Raw genomic sequence first — 20,781 nt, forward strand, 5'->3', positions numbered from 1 at the left:
CTGGCCTGAGCTGGAAGCATCTGGGTGGCCCAAGGTCACCTCCTCAGGCCACATGGTCCTTCAGGGAGTGGAGCAAAGGTCTCTGGGCCTCATACTGACAGCACAGCAAGGGAGGCTCTGACAGGGACTGACTCTTCAGGTATTTGTCTGGGTTAGCTCTCACTTCTCACAACACTTCTAATGCACACATCCTCTCCATTTTATGGAAGAAGAATTTGAGGCTCTGAGAATTTCCATAAAGGACACATGTCCTGGGAGCTAAGGTCTGAGCTCCTGGAGATCTGGACCATTCTAGCCTATCACTTCTGCATACAGCAGCTTTGTGTGTGTGTGTGTGTGTCCCACACACAGTGGCCAACAGAGTCAAAAGGAACCTGTAAAAGTTCTGCATCACTTCAGTCTTCAGCTTCTGGAAGAGGACAATGCTCACCTTGCAAACATGAGGATCTAGGTTTGACCCCCAGAGCCCACATAAAATATCTGGGTGTGGTACAAGCACTTGTAACCCCAGCTCTGGGGAGGCAGAGACAGGCAGATCCCTGAGGTTTGCTGGTCGACCAGCCTTAGCTTTCACTTTCAGTTCGGGTCCCCTGAGAAACCCTACTTTAAAAACAAATGGATGGGCAGCATCTGAAGAATGATGCCTGGGCGTGTCCTCTGGCTTCCAGGTACAAGTGCACACAGCTGCATGTACACCCGTGCACACAGCTGCATGTACACCCATGCACACAGGTGCACATTCATACGCACACAAAAGGTCAGCTGAGTAAAAGAAGAGTTTAGAGAATCGAGGAGATGTCTCAGTGCAAGCATGAGGACCTGAGCTCAGTTCCCAGCACCCACGGGGAAAATCTGGTGCAGTAGCAGACACCTGTAATCCCAACACTGGGGAGGCAGAGACAGAAGGCGCTCTGCAGTTGGCTGCTGGTTAGCAAATCTAGCTGTGCAGACTGACCCCAGGTTGAGTTAGAGAATAAGTGCCAAAAAAAATAAGGCGGAGAGCAATTGAGGAAGACACTTAGCTTTGACCTTTGTCTTTCACGTGCACGTGAGCACACACACTTACACATATGTGTACCTGCACACACACACACACACACACAGAATTTAAAATGAATTGATGCGGTGGTACACAATAGTGATCCCCACATTTGAAAGATTCAAATAGTGTAAATTCAAATCGGTTGGAACCACTTGGTAAACTCAAGGCTTTCCTGGACTACTTGATGAGACTATCTCAACAAAACCCAAAACAACAAAAAAATTAGAATAGATTAAGAAGGCATTAATAACCAGATGTGGTGGGGCACGCCTTTAATCCCATCAGTTGGGAGGCAAGAAGCAGACAGATCTCTAAGTTCAAATTTAGACTGGTCTACAGAGTGAGTTCCAGGACAGCCAGGACTACACAGAAAAACTCTGTCTTGAAAAAAACAAAACAATTTTTTTTTTTACTAAAATGGAGGCAAATGCCCCCATTATTTATTGACTTCCTGAGATAATGAGAGGGCCTTCCCCTTAGGGCTGACGGTCAGACCTCAGGCCTGCTCGGTAGACCTCATCAGCCAGTTAACCAGAGGTTTTCCAGGTCTCTTGGAGTGGCCTTGAAACAGTCTTTCAGGGGTGGAGTCTGCCTCTTCCAACTTGTAGTCATTTTGCTGTCCAACCAAGGTTTGAAGACCAAGTGGGGTTTCTGAGTCTGTCTGGCCTGGGTCACCTGTATCCTGTGTATCGCATCCTCTTTCTGAAAACCTCAGAGATCTTAGGTCTGCTCAGAGGAGCCCACCAAGTCAGATGCAGGATGGGGGTTGCAGGGGTCCTCGCCCAGCGACTGTTAAACTTGAACTCAGCCCTGGTTGCTGCTCCTGTGGAGCTAGGAGCCCATGTGACTTAAGAATTACGCTTTCGAAGTCATCCCCACCACAAGCAGATCAGGCCCTTCAGAAACAGCAAAGCAGCCTCCTCTCACGTTGCGTCATTGCTACGGAAATGCAAATACGCCACTGTTGTGTGACCAATATTGCAAAAATTAGAACGAGGAAGTTGGGTTTTGTTCTTGAGTGAGTTCAGCCCTGGCAGAGACACAGACTGGTCTTGGAAGGACGGTGAGTAGAGACTGGCTCCTGGGATCTTTGGTGAGCCCTAAAATGTTGTCGCTGTCGTGAGGGGGGTTACATGGGGGAGGGTAGTGGGGAAACACTAGAAGCCAAACAGGAACCATTCAAGGCAGACAGATGTTTTCAAAGCAGGAAGTTGCTGCGGAGTGCCAGCGGCATCTCATTTCTTGTCATTGTCTCTCAGTGGCTCACACTGGAGGAAAGACAGTTGCTATAGGCTTTGACTGGCAGGCAAGAGAAACTTCTTTCACTACAGAGTACTGGACATGCTGTTGGCAGATGGGACAAGGCTCAAACTTATGAGATTAGATGGTGAAGCTCAAGAGGGGCACAGATCCAAGGCTGACCCCATGCAATGATGACCCCATTCAGGGGTCCCAGGCCTCTTTCCTGTCCTCCAGGCTTGAGGGAAAGAAAGCAGGTCTTTCTCTATCTAAGCTGAGGAGGTGGTCCCAGGTGAGTCCTTAGTGGAGGATAGGCCTTCCTACTCCAGGTGACCTGGAATCTTCTAGAATCTACAGTTTAGATATTCACAAATGTACCTGCCTAGCAGGGCACTGCTGGGAAGGAAAGCTGAGCCCATCAAGAACTCCTTGGGACCCCCAAGCTGTGCCTGGGCAGCTCTGGGAGTGGAACCTTAGGAGCCTGGCAGCCCTAGGGCAGACAGGATCACAGCAGCAGAGATGGATCAATAGGATTGTGATAACAGTCTGATACAGTGCCGTGCAGAGGGCACAGAGACAGAAGAGGCAGGGCGTATTTGAAAAGCCGAGCTCTGGGACCTGTGGGAAGTGTAGGGCAGGACTCACTGTCATTGCGAATGACCAGCCTGTTTCCGTTTTTCTGGGGATCTGTGAGTACAGTAGAGGATGAGCAGCTTTGGGGGGACAAGGAGAGGACCCTGATGGAGAAAGAAAGCCAGGAACAGGGTAATGGGCAGTTGCAGAGCCCAGAACCGTGACTTTGGGCAACTTCTCAGATTCTGCCTTGATTTCCCTGTCCGTAAAGAGAAATCTGAATGATGCCGAGCTTGCTGAGGCTTAGAGCTCTTGCAGCTCTGCTTCAGTTTAGATTGGTCCTTCTGGTCCTTCGGACACCCTGGGTGGTCATTGCTAGCCATTCGTGTGTGTGTGTGTGTGTGTGTGTGCGCGCGCGCGCGCGTGCGCATGTGTGTTTGCACGCATGTGTGTGCATGCATGTATGTGTGTGTGTGTGTGCATGCACGCATGTGCGTGCGTGCGTGCATGTGTGCGTATGTGTGTGTAAGACAGAAGACAATCTCAGGTGTTATTCTCCAGGACCTGTCTTCCTTGTTGTTTTTGAGACAGGGCTTCTCATTAGCCTGACTAGGCTGGCTGGTCCGTGGGCCCCAGATCTGTCTCTAAACCCTCAGCACTGGGATTACCAGAGCAGGCCATTGTACTCAGTTGTTTTTTGTTTTTAACCTGAGTTCTAAGGGAATCAAACTAAAGTCCTTATGCTTGCAAAGCGAGTGGTTTACTGACAGAGATCTCTTCCCAGGCCCTGCTTCAGTGAGAGATGGAGCAGGTACAGAGCCTGTCAGCTCACCCTGGGCTCCCAAGCCTGTGAATGAACTGCTCGGTCCCCACAGAAACTCTCTGAGCTGATAATTTACAGAGTGCTTGGGGGGATGGGTGGGGCCAGACTCAGCAAGGACAGGAGGAAGTGGTTTGTCTCAACTGGCCTGCTACAGGCCCAGTGAAGCCTGCTTCTGCTCCTGGGGGTGGAAGTGGAGGCTAACTTCTGTTTCTAGAGGAATCCGTACCTCCCAATGTTCAGGGGCCCCAGAGCCACACCACACTGGACTGTGTGTACAGAGGTCGAACACATTATGAGATTAGCGCTGAAATAAGCTTGTCTTCGGAAGCCTGACTGATGAGCATGGTCCTGCTGCCCTGTGGTGAAAGCCAACTCCACAGGCTACAACAGGGACTTGGTATCTTTTTTGGGGGTTTGGTTTTTTGAGACAGGATTTCTCTGTGTAACAGTCCTAACTATCCTGGAATTAGCTCTTATAGACCAGGCTGGCCTCTAACTCACAGGGATCCGCTTGCCTCTGCTTCCTGAGTGCTGGGATTAAAGGTGTGCGCCACAACCACCTAGCGGCTTTGGGTATCTTAATGCATGTTTGAGAAGTTTCCACTGCATTGCACCTTCTTATAGGCCCTAGGTAGGCTGACTGATCCCCTGTGTACAGATAGAAAAACGGAGGCTCCTTTGTAAAGTGACTGGGAAGGGAGTTAAATGCAGCATCGGGCAGATATAAAACCCAGATGATGCTGGGTTTGTGGACTGTTCTCACGGCTACAAGAAGGCTCCGAGATGGGTGTGTGCTGAACCAGGACAGAAGAAAGCACAGGGTTGGTCATGGCTGTGATGGCCTGTCTCTGCCTGCCTCTGGGAAAGGTGACTGACTGGGCATGGACCAAGCTAGTCCGGGAAGGAAATGAGAGATGAGAAGGTCCTTCATTCATTGGTCACTTCCCTCTGTGCACAGGACCCTCCGTACCCCAGATACCCAGCAGGCGAAAGAGGGGTTAGACCCGACAGGTCTGTGCTGGTGGGGAGGAGTGCAATAGGGCAGATCCTGTATAAAATGGAGGCAGTACCAAGACGGTTGAGGGCAAGCCAACTGCGTCCCGGTGACATGCCTTTCACCCACAGTGAGGCAGACATTTCGACCATCTTGAGGTCCTGCCCGCTCTCCCTTCTGGTGCTGTCAGTGCTAGGACAGCCTCTTCCCTGACCGTTAGCAGGTAGGCTCTGTGGCATCTGGGCCTCACATTTGATTTTCCTTTCCGAAGCTCACTGGTGAGAACCTGTTTCAAAAACTCCCCAGTTGAGGCTGTGCCTACCGGCTGCCGTCTACATTGGCAATGAACTTAGTTTACTGGTCTCAAGTCCTTCCCTCAGCACCCACCCCAGTGGTCCCTGCCCTGGATGGCCCGGTCTAATACATGGCTTGGTCTGTTAACTTCACTCTTGTTGCCTTTCCCTTTCTACTATGTCGCTGCCCATCTCTGAACCCCTAGGGATGAGGGATAATTAGGTGCTTGGGTTCTGGACACTCAGGTCCTAGGAGGTGGGGTGATCTATGCTGGAACTGAAATCTGAAGTCCAAGGACCCCACCAATACTGCACAAAGAACACACAGACAAAGAGAGAAACTGACAAAGCAGCTTTTACCTTTGCACAAGGGGACATTTCTGGGGGGCAAGCACATAGAAGAAGTTTTTATCCTAATGCAAGGGTATTGTGTCTTTTCCCCACGGGCTGGGGTTCAGCCTCACTAGCTCTTGGCTCGTTTGAAATCCGGCACAAGTTTGTGAGTCTCTATGTTAATTGTCACCTACTGCAAATAGAAACTTCTCTGATGAGGATGGAAGGGCACACTAATCCATGGGTCTAATAAGTTGTCAGGAGAGTGTTTAAGACAATGTCTACTTGGCAGAATAGTGGTAGTAGATTCTTCCCAAAGGTCTGTGATGTGTCTCGTCACAGATTCTTGGCCTGATAATGATGCTAGGTATGGGTTTCCTCTTATGGAATGAGCCTTAAATCCAATCCCGAAAGTTGTCATTTACTCCATTGTGTTCATGCCACTACTACAATGCTGAGACTGTCTTTCTAGGCCAGTCATTATGGTAGCACAGGGCACGGCTGGGTATGACTGACAGTTACTTTCTTCCTCTGGTAGCAACTTCCAGCACCATGAAAGCTAGCTAGCAGGGGTGAAACTTCCAGGTCAGCACCAGCTTTATTTCCTCCATGTTTCATGACTCCAATATGTGATATCTTCAGCACTTGAGTCTTACCATCAAATTCTGTAGGGTAACCAATAACATTGGCCTGTAATGTTTGGAGGTCTATAGGGCCTCATTGGCCAACAACTCCAAAAGAGGTAACCCACTCCTAGTCCTGGGTACTTTACTTGTTAGCCTATGGTGTTTAGTAGGGGTATTGCTAGTCACCCCATTGTAGGGTAGCTCTATTCTCTCTCTCTCTCTCTCTCTCTCTCTCTCTCTCTCTCTCTCTCTCTCTCTCTGTGTGTGTGTGTGTGTGTATGTGTGTGTGTGTGTTAAAGAAACATGTATAATAGGCTTTCATGTGAGTTTTTTTTGAAAGATCTTTAGTGTTATTTATCCCTTCCTGGATTCCTTCCTCTATTTTGCCCTCTCACCCCATCCCAATTTAATCTTTCCTGTTCCAGTATACGCAGTCCTGAATGGGCCGTCTCTATCACATCCCCTCCTTCCAAGGCTCTGGGATCATTGCAGAAGAGGGAGCAGAAAGATTGTCAGAGCCAAAGGCAGCAGGTGACTATAAGGAAAGACTGTCTTCTGGACACAGCAGGACAGGTGCATATATGAACTCACAATGGTTGGCACAGCACATACCAGATCTGCTCAGGCCAGACCCAATCCCAGGATGGAGAGTGGAGGTGGACACAGAGTCCCAAGCGCAATAGTGGAGCTGTTGACAATTGATAGCTGCTGGGATATGGAGACTAGGTTTCTTTAGGACTGTAACCCCTGGTAGGCCGACGATACTCCAGTGGAAGGCCACATATCCAACATACGAGCAAAACAAGCTGAGCTCAATGGTTTAAAATAAAAAGACACAAATTTGGGTGGGTAGAGAAGGGAGTGGGTATGAGAGCAGTCGGGGGAGAGGAGTGACTGCGTAAAACATTGTGTGAAATTCTCAGAGAACTAGTAAAAAACAAGAGGAAAAAAATGCAGTGCAAAGAAAATGAATGAAATGAGAAAAGGGGTCCTCTGCCCAGGCCATTAAATTTTGGGAATGGGGTAGGGCCTTTAAGTAAACAAAAGTCTTTAAAGATGAGGAGATTACAAAATAGCATTGCAAAGGTCGCATTCCCGGGGATCATTCTTGCAATAGAAAACATTTAAGTTCCTTGTAATTATTACCCTCACTTGGGCACCCCGGTCTTGTGACATGGGGTGACCTGGGCAATGGAATGACATGGATTATTAGGTCCTGAAGGTGGGTTAGCCTGGACTCTCAGGGCCCATGAGATTGTATGACCTGATCCCATGTTCTCAGGTCTTGTAGGTGGGTTAGCCTGAACTCTTAGGGCCTATAAGATGGTATGACCTGATCTTATGTTCTCAGGGCCTGTAGATGGGTTAGCCTGGAGTCTCAGATCCTATGAGATGGTATGACCTGATCCCATGCTCTCAGGTCCTGTCGATGGGTTAGCCTGGACTCTCAGATCTTATGAAATGGTATGACCTGATCCCATGCTCTCAAGTCAAAAGAAACTGTTTCCTCTGAACATGGTGGCGTATGCCTGCAATCCCAACCCTGAGGAGGCTGAGGCAGAAAGATGCTGAATTTGAAGTCAGCCTGGACAATAACAAGACATTGTCTCAAAAAAAAAGAAAAAAAAATAGATACTGTATTATCGTCTATCTTCTGCACTTAGCTTACCCACATACCCCTGCTCTGTTCTGAGGTCCCACTAATCCCACCCCAGTTCCAAGGCATGTGGTACCCCATTGTGCTCTCAGCAGATGGGGGACGTGGGGGGCCCTTGGCCACAGCAGCAGCTACTAGAGCCCTTCCTACACTGAGAACCTACGATGAGTACTGGCCATTCCCAGGCTCCTCTGGGTCGTGAGGTGACATTAATCTTGCTGGGTTGGGAGCTGGTTGTCCTACCTGGGCCAAGCAGGCTAGAGGCACCCTGGGGCTTGCTCCTGGATTATATGGTCTTGGTGGATTTCCACCCCCCGCCCCCTGCCCAAGACAGGGTTTCTCTGCCTATCCTGGAACTGTCTCTATAGAGGAGGCTGACCTCAAACTCAGAGAGCCACCTACCTCTGCCTCCAGAGGGCTGGGTCTAAAGGCATGCACCACCACTACCGCCACCACCACTTGGACTTGGTGGGTTTTCAACGTGAAGCCATTAAATTAAGCCAAGGAGAAGCTAAGCAAGGATCCAAAGTGGCTTACCTACAGCTGTTCTGTCATTATCCTTAGATATAGGGTACGTTTCAATGTTCCTGTCTGATATTTCCAACATCCTTGTCAGTTATGAGTCAGTTTCAACTGATTGGGGTTTTGGTTTGGGTTTTTTTTTTTTCCATCATGTGTCTGGTATTTGGGAGGAGAGATTTTTTTCCCCCTTACAAGGTCTATGTGGCTTAGACTGGCCTCTAACCTCCCATATATCCAAAGATGACCTTGAATTTCTGACCCTCCTGCCTTCTCATCTGAGTAATTTCAGGGGTGCACCACCACACAGAGTTTAGTGCGCTGGGAACTGAACCCAGGGCATGCATACTACGTAAGCCCTCTACCGACCGAGCTACATCCCCAGCCCTGCCTGGCATTTTTTGATTAGAAGCTAGGCATTATGGCTTTTGCTTGGCTGGGTACTAGATATTTTAGAGTTTTCTTCAAGGATACAATTAAATTGTAAACAGTTTGGCCTTCCTGTTAAGACTTGTTAAGTGGGATGGCAGAGGTGGGCAGAGATGGGCAGAAGGTGGGCAGAGGTGGGCAGAAGGTGAGTGACCTCCCCGCACTGAGCCGAGACCCTCCTGAGTACTGGGCCTCACTTCTTGCAGCTCTACCGTTTCCGGGCTGGACAGTGGTCACAGGAACCTGTCCCATGGGTGTTGCAAATGCTCCCTCTGGTCCTCTGAGGAGCTGTTCTCGGTCTCCAAGCTTCTGAAGTTTCCTCTCACGTGTACTCGACAGTCCCCAGGGTATCTCTGCAGGTCTCTGAGTCTTTTTCTGCAAAGTTCTCTTCTCTGTGGGGCTTTGTCCTGTCAGCCCTATCAGCCTTCTTAGTCACCTAAGAAGGTGGACATCTTCTCACCTCTGAGAAAGACTCTCCATCGTGCTCTGTGGCTCACAATGATCCTTAGGCAGTCATCTGAGACAACAAGCGATCTCACCCCACTGGTTCCCGTGCCTTAAGGCTTGTGGGGCTCTTCTGTCTGATGTGTGATGTCCTGTGAACTCTCCTTTGTATGGTATATAGTGGCGTACAGCACACCACTTTGCTTTTTTATTCGTTTTTTTGAGACAGGATTTCTCCTCATAGCCCTGGCTGCCCTGGAACTAGCTCTGTAGACCAGGCTGGCCTTGAACTCACAGAGACCCTTCTGCTTCTGCCTTCTGAGTGCTAGGATTAAAGCCATGCGCCACGACGGCTCGGCTTCAGCACACCACTTGTAATGGACATTTTCTTCTCTGTTTGGTGTTGACTCCACTAAAAATAAATCTGGTTTCTGAGCTGGACATGACAGTCTACACCCAGCATCTCAGCCCTTGGGAAACAGAAACAGTAGGAGTCAAGGGTTAAAGGTCAGTCTAGTCTCGGCTACTTAGCAGATTTGGCTGCAGCCTGAACTACGTGAGACCCTATCTTAAAAACAAAGATGAGGCGGGGAGATGGCACAATTGGTAAGATGCTTGCTGTACTACATGAGAATCTGAGTTTGGGTCCACAGCACCCACATAAAAAGCTGGGCGCAGCAGCCGGTTCCTGTAATCCCAGTACTAGGTAGACGAAGAAGAATCCCTGGGTTTGTTGGCTAGCCAGTCTAAACAAACTGAGCTTCAGGGTTAGTGAGAGGCCATGTCTAAATAAGATGGGCAGTGACTAAGCAGGACACTCAGTGTTGACTTCTGGCACACACACAAACACAAACACATGTCTTGACCAGAAGCACAACTCCCCTGTAGTGGGGAAGAGACAGCCTCTACTCTGCCGGAATGGCAGCCTCTGACCACGCTGAGACTGAACGCGATACTCACGTTCCTTACAGAGCATTTTATTGCTGTGTCATGTGTGACTTCTGGAAACTAGCAGTCTATCTCCCGTGCTATGTCAAGAATGCAGCGAAACATGTATTTTCTGTTTGGAAATCTAACGTTTCTGTCCAGTGAGCCCGCAAAGAATGAAACATGAATCCTAGTCACTGTTTAACTTGCTACCGTCTTGGAGCATGCTCAACAAACTTCTTTCTGGTGGAATTTGACAGGTAAATTCATTTACAGTCCAGCTACTATAGACAGTTGGACACCTAACACGCATTGGCCTTGAGGCACTGTTATATAGTAACCTGAGTAATAAAGCTATTTCCTTTAAAGAAAAAAAAAAAAAAAGAATGTGACGCTAGCCAATAAAAACTGTCTTCCTGAAGTGACTTTGGAGTCGCTGACAGAAAAACCAAGATAGTTTAGCCACAGGAAGGTAAGAGCTCAGGAGTCTATGTGGGTGGGAGGAGCTCCGTCCAGTGGCCTATTGGCTCCCAGAGATGGGGGACGCCACTGACTCCTTGCGAGAGTCTAGTGGCAAGGCAGTCAAGTGTAGCTCCAGGACAAGAACAGACATCTCTCTGTGTGCGCAAGAGTGTGTGAGGCTGCACCCATGGTTCTAACTCTGCTCTCCAGGGAAGAAGGACGTGAGGAAAGAAGCTATGGGCCAGGGAATATCTGAGAGTGAGTGTGGGGGAGCCAGCATGCGCATCGAGCTACCGAGTGTCCAGGGTAGGAACAGTGTGAGCACGTTGGCTGTGTGTGTCTGGTGGGGCCACTGTGGGAATGTGCTAGAGTGTGTCTAGGAGTGTGGGTGTGTGTGAGTGACCGCGTGAATAGCAGAGCTACTGTGTGTGAGTGTTTAAGATCACTACTGTGTGTAAGTGGGGGGACCCTACAGTGAGTTATTAGGAGTGTATCTGCTGACAGTGTGGGCTAGGGAGAACGCGCCCAACTCTCCTAAACCTGGGCGTGGCCCACTGACCCTGGCACCATCCTGGCCTTCTTAGGTCACTCGTGTGGTTTAGAAGCTGACAGTGAGCCTTTCTGTGCCCTCCATCCGCCCCGAGGAAGCCTGTGTTCTGCCTTGGGTTTGGTACGATGGGTGGGGGCCTAAGATGTCTTTCTCCAGCTCCTTCCTTTAGAACTGGGCTTTGGCCCTTCCAAACACCACTCTCTTTTGTGTTTTTCCAGTATTTTCTAAACATCTTCACTTCCAATGGTCTGGGCAAGAAATTTTCTATAGACTCTTCTAGCCTCTGTTGGGCAGTCCCAAAGCCCAGGAGGAAGCAGGCACCTGCCAGTCAATCTCTGACGGCCTCTTTGGGCAACAGCATCGGGTCACAGGTAAGTGACTGTTGTCTGCAGCCCCCTTGTTCCTCTGAAGCTGTACTTAGCCTCAAGAAGATGATTTCAGGGACGGTCTCTCTCCCTCTAGTTAAGTCTCACCTTTGACCCTCCTAGAGCTGTTGATGAATTCCCTGAGCCCTGGGAATTGACACTTTGTCTCCTGTCCGCTGTGCAAGTGTCACATGAACTGCCTGTCGTGCCCAGGTCATTGACTTCGTCTCCTGAGAATGTCAGGGTTTAAAAAGCTGTGTGGACACAGTGGTGTGTTGTAAATGGAAGCTCCCATCCTACTGCTGGCTGTGTCACTGTTTCGAGCATGTGTTTTAAATATAGTAAGCAGCCAGTAAGCCTCTTGTCCTTACTATTCCATAGGATTACTTCTGTGCGGATGGGGGTGGGATATGCTCATCTATGCATATGAGAGATAGAGATAGAGAGAGAGATAGAGAGAGACACAGAGAGACACAGAGAGAGACACACACACACACACACAGAGAGAGAGAGAGAGAGAGAGAGAGAGAGAGAGAGAGAGAGAGAGAAGGGGCCAAAGGTTATATCAGCGTCTGTCTCTTATGTTTTGTTATTGTTTTTTGTTGTTGTTGTTGTTGTTTTCCAAGACGGGGTTTCTCTGAGTAACAGTCCTGGGTGTCCTGGAACTCGCTTTGTACACCAGGACGACATTGAATTGACTGAGATCCGCCTGCCTCTGCCTCCCAAGTGCTGGGATTAAAGATGTGCACCACCACTGCCCAATTTCCCTCTTATTTTTTTGAGACAGAACTAGAACTCATTCTTTTGACTGGCCGTTGAGTTCTGAGGATCCAGCTGCCTCCACAGCCCCCACCCCTAGCGCAGGGATTGCACGCACAGTCACGCACCACCACACCCAACTTTTTAAAGCTGGTGCTGTGTCTGAACTCGGGTCCTCATGCTGGCCTGGCAGCAAGCTCTTTACCCACGGACTCCCCAGGCTGGGATTACTTTTTTATGTCGGTAAAAACCTTACTCTTCAGATAAAACATGTTCTCTTTGCAATTCTCTCGAAGACTGGCTGGATAGACCCCACCTGAGGCCAGTGGGGTTTTGTGAAGTGATATTTCCCACACAGCCCCAGCCTGCCCTGTCTGACTGAGGCTCGCTCTCTGAGGGCTGCTTTCAGTGAGCCGACTTCTTTCTCCCTAACAGGAAGTTCCTGGCCAGCCTCCGAGCAGAGCCCAGCAAGTTTGGCTTTGAGGATGGAATTGGGTGGAAGCTCCTCAACTCCCCAAGAAGCAGTTGCCCCTCTTGGGGTACTAAGTGCTGGGCCCAGAAGCTCCCCACTGGGGAAGCTTCAAACACTTCCCATTGGGCCGGGTGCCCACCGAGGGGCTCCTGGCAGCCCAGCGTCAGCAGGGGACAGCTACTTGGGGGAGCCAAGCGGTGCCATGAAGATCCCCAACAGGGACAGTGGCATTGACAGTCCATCTTCCAGCGTGGCCAGCGAGAACTTCCCCTGTGAAGAGGGCAGTGAGGTCTCCCCAGGCCCTGCCATACTGAGGCTACACCCTGAGACAGCTGTGGACAGCCAAGTCCCACAAGATACCACCGCCCAGGAGGAGGATGATAGCGGCGTGGGTGAGGACCCTGACCCTAAGATCACCCCTTCCAGGCCAGAGGAGAATGTCGGCTTGACTCAGGTAAGCCTCCCTTCCTTGACACCCAACACAGGGTGCCTGGGCAGTGGCAGAGATTTGTAGTGTGTAACACCCACACCTGTGCTCAGGAAATGTGCCCACACACTCGTTCCATGCAAGAATGCCTATGATGGAATACACCAGAAAAGGCCAGGTGGGGCCCCAGATGCCCTGGGTGTGCTCATTTATGACACTTGAATGTGGTTTCTTTTTATTGATGTGGCGTGTGTGTGTGTGTGTGTGTGTGTGAGAGAGAGAGAGAGGGGGGGGGGGTTTCATGGATAGGTAGAATTTGTCAGTAAAGCTGCCTGTGCGACTTTGTTGGGAAGTGGGGAATTATTGATTCAAAGTCCTTATTCATTGCTTTTTCCAGACATTTTTATTTCCTCATGAGGCAGTAATCTTTATAGCCAAGTATTTCTGAGGATTCTTTTTTTTTTCCTAGGCTGTACAACCCGTTAGCACTTAGTTGCTCATTTTCTTATAAACCGTATCTTCACCTCACCAACTGTAACGACCCCACCCTTCTTTCACCGACTTTGGCAACTGAGTCTTGTCTCTGTTCTCTAAGGTAACCTAGATGAAGTCTGTGAGCTCTCTTGAGCTTTTAAGAAGACCAACTTTAGCTTGGTTACTCTTTTGAGATTGTTTTTTTCCATTCTTTGTCTTTTATCTCTGTTCTGATCTTTCTTACTTCCTTCCTTCTTCAAGCCTAGCCTTGGGCTTAGCCTACTCTTGCTCTTCTAGTTTCTCAATATGTGCAGTTAGCTTGTTTTAAGATTTTGTTTGAGTATATATGTATTTTTTTCATGCTTGGAATGGAACCGGAGACCTTGTACATGGCAGATAAGTGCTGTGTCGCTGAGCTACATTCTCACACTTCTTTCTTTCTTTGTCTTTTGAGTGTCTGTGTTCACACGTGGGGAGCATACTCATGTATGCAGGCACGTGCACACCTGTGTGGGAATGCACGCGGAGCCCTGAGCTGATGTTGGGTGTCTTCCTAGACCACGCTCCACTGTATTTATTGAGGCAGGATCTCTCCTTGAACCTACAGTTCTCCCGTTTGGCTAGTGTAGCTAACCAGCTTGTCCTGGGATTCCCTGTCCCTGCCTCCTGGATGCATCAGTGTTACTTAATATACCTGTATCTGTGGATTTGCCCCATTTTCTGATTTTATTCCATTGTGACTGAAGATGATATTTTGAATAATTTCAGCTTTCTTGAATGTGTTAAGCCCTGAGCAATGTTCATCATAGGTTACACTGTTGTCAGATGAACATAATGTTGTCATTATGTATGGTGTTGTCCAAGACCTCCTTTGGTTTGCTTGCTGATCTTCTGTTTAGACATTCCCTCCGTTACAGAAAACTGGGGATTGAGGCGTCTGGCTATTCATTGGTTGCTGATTAGTTCTCCATCCAATGCAGTTCAATTTACTTCATATATTTTTATATTGTCTTGTGACTTTTTTATCATTTTATTATGTTTTTATAGTTATTTTAATTTTTAAAAACATGGCTATTTATTTAGTGTGTGGGGGGGGTGTGGCAGTCAGAGTTAGGAATGGGAACAGAATGGGTTCTTTCCTCTCCAGCATGTAGGTCCCAAGGACTGAACTCAGGTCATCAGGTTTAGTGGCAAACACCTTATTCTGTTTGCAATACATAAGGCCACTCTTTTTTTTTTCTTGCTATTTGCATATATCTTCTCCCATCTTCCCCCACTTTCATCCTGTATGTTCTTACATGCAAATATGCAAAGTGAGTCTCTTGTGAATAGAATATGTAGGTGGATTTTTTTTCTGTCTCTCCAGCCCCTTCCCAAATCACGACACAGAGACTTATTATTAATTATGAAAGCTTGGTCAAGAGTTTAGGCTTGTTTCTAACCAGCTCTTTCATAACTTAACTTAACCCATTTCACCTTTATTTTCTACTGCCCATGCTGCTTTCCTGCTTCCTCCGTCTTTGGCTGGCGACGCCCCGCACCTCCACTCTTCTTCCCAGTGTCCTCTCTGCTTTGAAAATCCTGCCTAGCTATTGGATGCTCAGCTTTTTATTAAACCGATCTGAATGACAAATCTTCACAGTGTACAAAAAGCTCATTCCACAGCAACACATTCAAGAAAGAGGGCATGTGATAGTGCACACCAGCAACCCTAGAATTAGAATCCTAAATTCACCCTCTGCTTCGCGGGGAGTTTGAGTCCTGAGTTACAGGAGACCTGCCCCCAATAAACAAACTAAACCATAATTAATTGTTGTTTGCTTGATTCCTGGTACACCAGGACCAACCCACCTGCATGGTGTCACATTTCCAGTCCTCTCGAGATTACAGGCATTCCTTTGATCTATGTATTTTTTTTTTCTGAAGAGTTTAACACGATTACGTGTAATGTTGGTTCTGATGGGGAAGGACATGAAGGCCACTCCTAAGGTAGCAACCTTGTCACTTGTCTGCACCTTGTCACTTTCTTCCTCTCCTTTCCTCTCTTACCCTTTTTCTTTGCATTTATTTCATTGGTGACATACTTTGATTCCCTCCATTTTCCTTTTGTGCATGTTCATAGATGTTTTACTTCTAGCTACCATGGTTGTTAGTAAAACATTTTAAATTTCCAGTCTTTTCTTCCTTCCTGATGTCACAATTTCACCTGTATAACATTTCTCTGACTACTATTTCTGGGCTGTGTAATCCGGGATGACCCCAGACTAATAATTCTCCTGCTAGGCTCCTAAGTGACAGGATTACTGGCATGTGCTACCATATCCACACCCAGTTCACGTGGTGCTGGATCTGAATCCAGAGATTCCTGTGCACTAAGCAAGGGCTCTACCAACAGAGCCAGATCTGCAGCCCCATCCTTTCATCTCTTCTTGAAAGATTGTTCTTGCCATTCTTTTTCTCCCCAAAGATGTATTTGCTATTTATTTGCTATTAGTATGTGTCTTAGAGTTTCTTTCTTTCTTTTTCTTCCTTCCTTTTCACTTTTATTTTATTTTATTTTATTTTTATTTTTCAAAACAGAGTTTCTCTGTGGAACATCTCTAACTGTCCTGGAACTTACTTTGTAGACCAGGCTGGCCTTGAACTCACTGTGATCGACCTTTCTCTTCCTCCCAAGTGCTGCTGGGATTAAAGACATGCACCACCACCGCCTGGCTTAGTAGGGTTTCTATTGCTGTGAAGAGACACCGTGACCATGGCAACTCTTATAAAGAAAAACATTTACTTGGGGCTGGCTTACAGTTTCAGAGGCGTGGTCTGTTGCTGTTATGATTGGAAGCATGGAAGTATGCAGGCAGACATAGTGCTAGAGAAGGAGCTGCGAGTTTTCCATCCTGACCCGTAGGCAGTAGGAGACTGTACCACACTGGGTATAGCTTGAGCATATGAGACCTCAAAGCCTGCCCACACGGTGACACACTTCCTCCAACAAGCCCACACCTCCTAATAGTGGCACTCCCTATTTGCCAAGCATTCAAACTCATGAATCTATGAAAGCCATTCCTATTCAAACCATCACAGAATGTATGAGTCTGTTGTGTGTGTATGTCAGGGGTAGGGGGACTGCATGTCCCTGTACATACCTAGATCATGTTCCTGCCTTAGCCTCATGAGTGCCAGGATTATAAGCATGAATGAGGTGGCGGATTTCTTATTCTAGTTACAGTTCTTTGAGCTTCTCTGATTTGTGTGTTCATTTATTTCCTAAGGCTGGGAAATCTCCTATTATCATTTCTGCAAATGATTTCTGTCTTTTATCCTTTGTGACTCCCATATGGAGATCTTGGTTTACCAGAAGATGTCCTGAAAGCCCTTTAGAACCCCTATGCTTTTCTTTGTTCTTTCTTGGTTTTCTCCACTGACTGATTTTAAGTGGCTTCTTTGGGAACTGGAGAGATGGCTTGTAGGTTAAGAGCACTGGTTGCTCTTGCAGAAGACCTGGGTTCAGTTCCCATGACCCATAACTCCAATTTCAAGGGATATGATGCCCTCTTCAGGCACTAGGCACACACCCAGTACACATAACACATATATACATGCAGGCAAAACATTTGTATACATAAAATAAAAATAAATAAATCTTGAAAAAAGGAAGGGTGTGGTGCTGGAGAGAGAGCTCAGCAGTTAAGAGTACTGGCTGCTCTTCCAGAGGACCTAGTTTGATTCCCAGTACCCACATGACAGCTTGTAACCTTCTGTAACTCCAGTTCCCAGGGATCCGATGCCCTCTTCTGGTCCCCATGGGCACTGCATGCACAGGTGCACAGACACAAGCCGTTAAAAACACTGATACATATAAAATAAAAAAGAAAAGACAATCACAACAGTTTTGCCTGTTTGAATGACTTCTGTTTCCTTTGTCTGTTCAGGTCTGGATGGACCCTCTTTATGAGCTCTTCAGACTCCAGAATGTCTGCTTCATTCTTTGTTTGGTTGGTTTTTGTTTGTTGTTGTTGTTGTTGTTTTGTTTTGAGACAGGGTTTCTCTGTAGCTTTGGAACCTATCTTGGAACTAGCTCTGTTTTTTTGTCTTTTTTCAAAACAGGGTTTCTCTGTGTAACAGTCTTGGCTATCCTGGAACTCCCTTTGTAGACTAGGCTGGCCTCAAACTCACAGAGATTCGCCTGCTTCTGCCTCCCAAGTGCTGGGTTTAAAGGAGTGCGCCACCACCATTTAGTCTCAGATCTGTATTTCTGTAGGGTTAACTTCAGGTGGGCTGTTTTCTTCCTCTGATTGGGCCATATTCTCCTGCTTCTATGTATGGTTTATAAGGGTTTTGTTGTTGTTGTTGTTGCTTTTGTTTTGGATGAATGGGGGCATTTGAAGAAACCACCCCTCCAGATTGTGTAGCGCTTTCTGTTTTAGGTGATGGCAGCACAGCCGGGGACCTCAGAGCGTCCGCCTGTGGACCTGGGATTCTAATGTGCTTCCGGCTTTTGTTTTCAATGACTTTCACACTCTAGTTCTGGGTTCATCTGCTCGCTCACACAGGACAGAGTCCACAGTCTCAAGTCCCCTGGGTAGAGCGCTGAGGAACCAGGCTTATCAGTGCCCATTTTCTATTTCTGCCCTGAAGACCTAGTCCTGGTGTGGGAGGAGCCCTGGTGTGGAGGTTCCCTCCCATTTGTTCTGTGTCATATTACATAAGGGGGAGGAATGCTTCAGGGCATTGCTATAGACTGAATGTGCCCCCCAAAAGTCACCTGCTAGAGTCTTGTCATCAATGTGATACTGCTAATATCATGGTCTGTTTCATGGTTAGGCCTTTAGGAGGTGTTAAGAAATGAGGATGGAATCAGTGTCCCCACAGAAGGGAGTGGGAAAGCCTGGAGATGTGGCCCAGCTGCGGAGCGGAGTGCTTGCCTTAGGGTGTGGTCAGGGCAGAGTTCAATCCCCAGTACTGTACAATAAAATAGGGAACAGGGAGGAGCTTGTGGGTTCCTTTCCTTCTGTTTTTCTGTCACGTGAGGATGCAGCATTCTCTCCTCTTCACCTTTCCGCCCCTTTCGCACTGTGAGCTCAAGCATTAGTGTCACCATTTTGAAACAGAGACTTGTGATTTCACCAGACACCAGAACTACCAGTGCTTTGACCTTGAAATTCCAGCCTCCATTGCTGTGGAAGGCATTTCAGTTGTTTATAAACTGTACACTCGGGCATTTTGTTATCTGCCAAACAATTAGACTAACCCAGGCACACCCAGCGCCACCATTTCCCCGGGGATTCCCTTCTTGGCATCACCTGTAGGTGCAGCGGTTGCTCAGTTTGTCTCCAAATCTCATAGGTTTTCTGGTTCGTATATTGTTTCGTCTGTGTCTCTGTGGAGGACCTGCAGCTTACTGGCCTACTGTCTTGTTGACGTCCCTTTGCAGTAATGTAGTAGGCTTTTATGGGGGCCACCAACCAGCTTCCAAATCATGTCTTGGAGACTTGTTAGTTTTGAATGCTTGGCCTTAGCTTGGCCTTGTCTCAGCTCTTACTTTGATCTGTTTCTCTTTACCTACATTTTGCCTCCAGGCTTTTTTCTTCCTTCCTTCCTTCCTTCCTTCCTTCCTTCTTTCCTTCCTTCCTCCCTCCCTCCCTCCCTCCCTCCCTCCCTTCCTTCCTTCCTTCCTTCCTTCCTATATATCTTACTTTCCTACTGTCTCCATGTCTGATGACAGCTGCCTGGCTTCAGGCCCCAGGTGTGTCCCTCTCTCCTCCTCCTTCTTCTCCTTTCCCTACATTTCTCTTTCTATTTATTCTCTTCTGTCCGCTGGCCCCAACTGTCCATCTCCTGCCTATCTATTGACTATTCTGCTTTTTATTAGACCAGTCAGATGCCTTAGGCAGGCAAGGTTAAAAAGCAACACATCTTTATATAATTTAACGAGTGCAGCAAAAACAAGTGTAACACATCTTTACCCAATTAAAGTAATATTACCAGGCATAAAGAAATGTAACACATATTTATATGGTTAAATATTCCACATCATAGTAAGACGTGTGTGTGTGTGTACGTGTGTGTGTACATGTTTGTGTGTGTAAGCGTGTGCACGCACGCATGCCGCTACTGATGGAACCAGGTTTTGTACTTGGTAGGCAAGTTTTCTTTCATTGAACTGCACCCCACCTGTACAATGGATTCTCACATGGTTGCTATGGCTGCTCCCTAGTTAGAGGTCCAGAAACAGAACAGTCCCATCTGGACTGTAGTAGCTTTGGGGAGATTGGCAGAAACTGCTGTCTTTTTCTAGAACCCTCCATGGAAATAGCATTTAAGAGAACCAAGTACCACATCTGAAACCCAGGATCCTCCTTCAGTTCTCTGTGCCCCTGGGCATCCTGGTGTATTATGGGTAACCTCATTGGGTGCACCCCCCCCAAGTAAGTGACTTCCCTTCTCTCTGCAGTGCTCTGATCCACAGAAGCTGCTGCACATTGCCCAGGAGCTCCTGCACACGGAGGAAGCCTACGTGAGGCGGCTGCACTTGCTGGACCAGGTAGCCCATAGGGCTGGGGATCCCCTTCTCTCCATGCCCAGAATTCAGACTATACATCCCTTCATATTGTTTAGTTATTATGCATAGAGTATGAATTGACAAATACTAAAATTCAGATAAAGCGAAGTCTGGACTGAAAACATTTTGTTCTCAGCGCTGTGGCTCTGGGGCAGAACTTAGTATGTTCACTTTGGGGAGGATGCATCATTTGAACACATGAATGGATGCTGGGGTCTGAGGTGTCTCAGTCAGTAAAGTGTTTGCCTTCTGTGCTCAAGGGCCTGGGTTTGATGCTTAGAATTCATGTAAAAATGCCAGGCTAATCATGGTGGCTGATCCTTATAATGCTAGCACTGGGGAGGCAGAGGCAGGTGGATTTCTGTGAGTTTGAGGTCAGGAGAAACAAAAAGGAACCCAAGATCCCAGTCCTGTGGCCGGTGTCTGGCTGGCTTATATTCAGCGGCCATTGTGGGCTTCTCTGTTTTCTCAGGTGTTCTGCACCAAGCTGACGGAAGCAGGGATCCCTCCAGAAGTCACCACTGGCATTTTCTCCAACATCTCCTCCATCTACCGCTTCCATGGGCAGTTCCTCCTGCCTGAGTTGCAAAAGAGGATCACGGAGGAATGGTGAGTGTGGTCCAGGTCACCCACAGGGCCCCTAAACCTGACTTCCTCTGCCTGGCAGCCTGACAGGTTCTTGGGGGTGGAGGCTGTCGTCTGGAGGCCTGAGTGCCTCCTTTGGCTGAGACGGGGCTGGTGGCTTTGTCTGGGCCTTGGGGGTCTCTTAGCTTGTGGATCTAGATGAGATCTGACATCTGGAAGCAACACAATG

At 47.9% G+C, this 20,781-nt stretch overlaps 1 protein-coding gene across 5 annotated transcripts in view; it reads left to right on the forward strand.

Annotated features, from left to right (window-relative positions):
- Window positions 1-1,957: 1,957 nt before the first annotated feature.
- Fgd3 (FYVE, RhoGEF and PH domain containing 3) overlaps window positions 1,958-20,781 on the forward strand; it is a 43,737-nt gene continuing 24,913 nt past the window's right edge. The window contains exons 1-6 of one of the 5 annotated variants that reach the window (XM_048432979.3): window positions 2,022-2,105; window positions 9,944-10,159; window positions 11,130-11,282; window positions 12,471-12,961; window positions 19,860-19,949; window positions 20,440-20,576. In XM_048432979.3, the coding sequence (XP_048288936.3) occupies window positions 12,521-12,961; window positions 19,860-19,949; window positions 20,440-20,576 (668 nt within the window). In that variant the 5' untranslated portion in view covers window positions 2,022-2,105; window positions 9,944-10,159; window positions 11,130-11,282; window positions 12,471-12,520. The other 4 variants (XM_048432978.3, XM_085699464.2, XM_048432981.3 and 1 more) reach the window with 4 other exon arrangements.

This window comes from Myodes glareolus, chromosome 14, assembly GCF_982192425.1.
Source record: "Myodes glareolus chromosome 14, mMyoGla1.1, whole genome shotgun sequence".
Lineage (NCBI taxonomy): Eukaryota > Metazoa > Chordata > Mammalia > Rodentia > Cricetidae > Myodes > Myodes glareolus.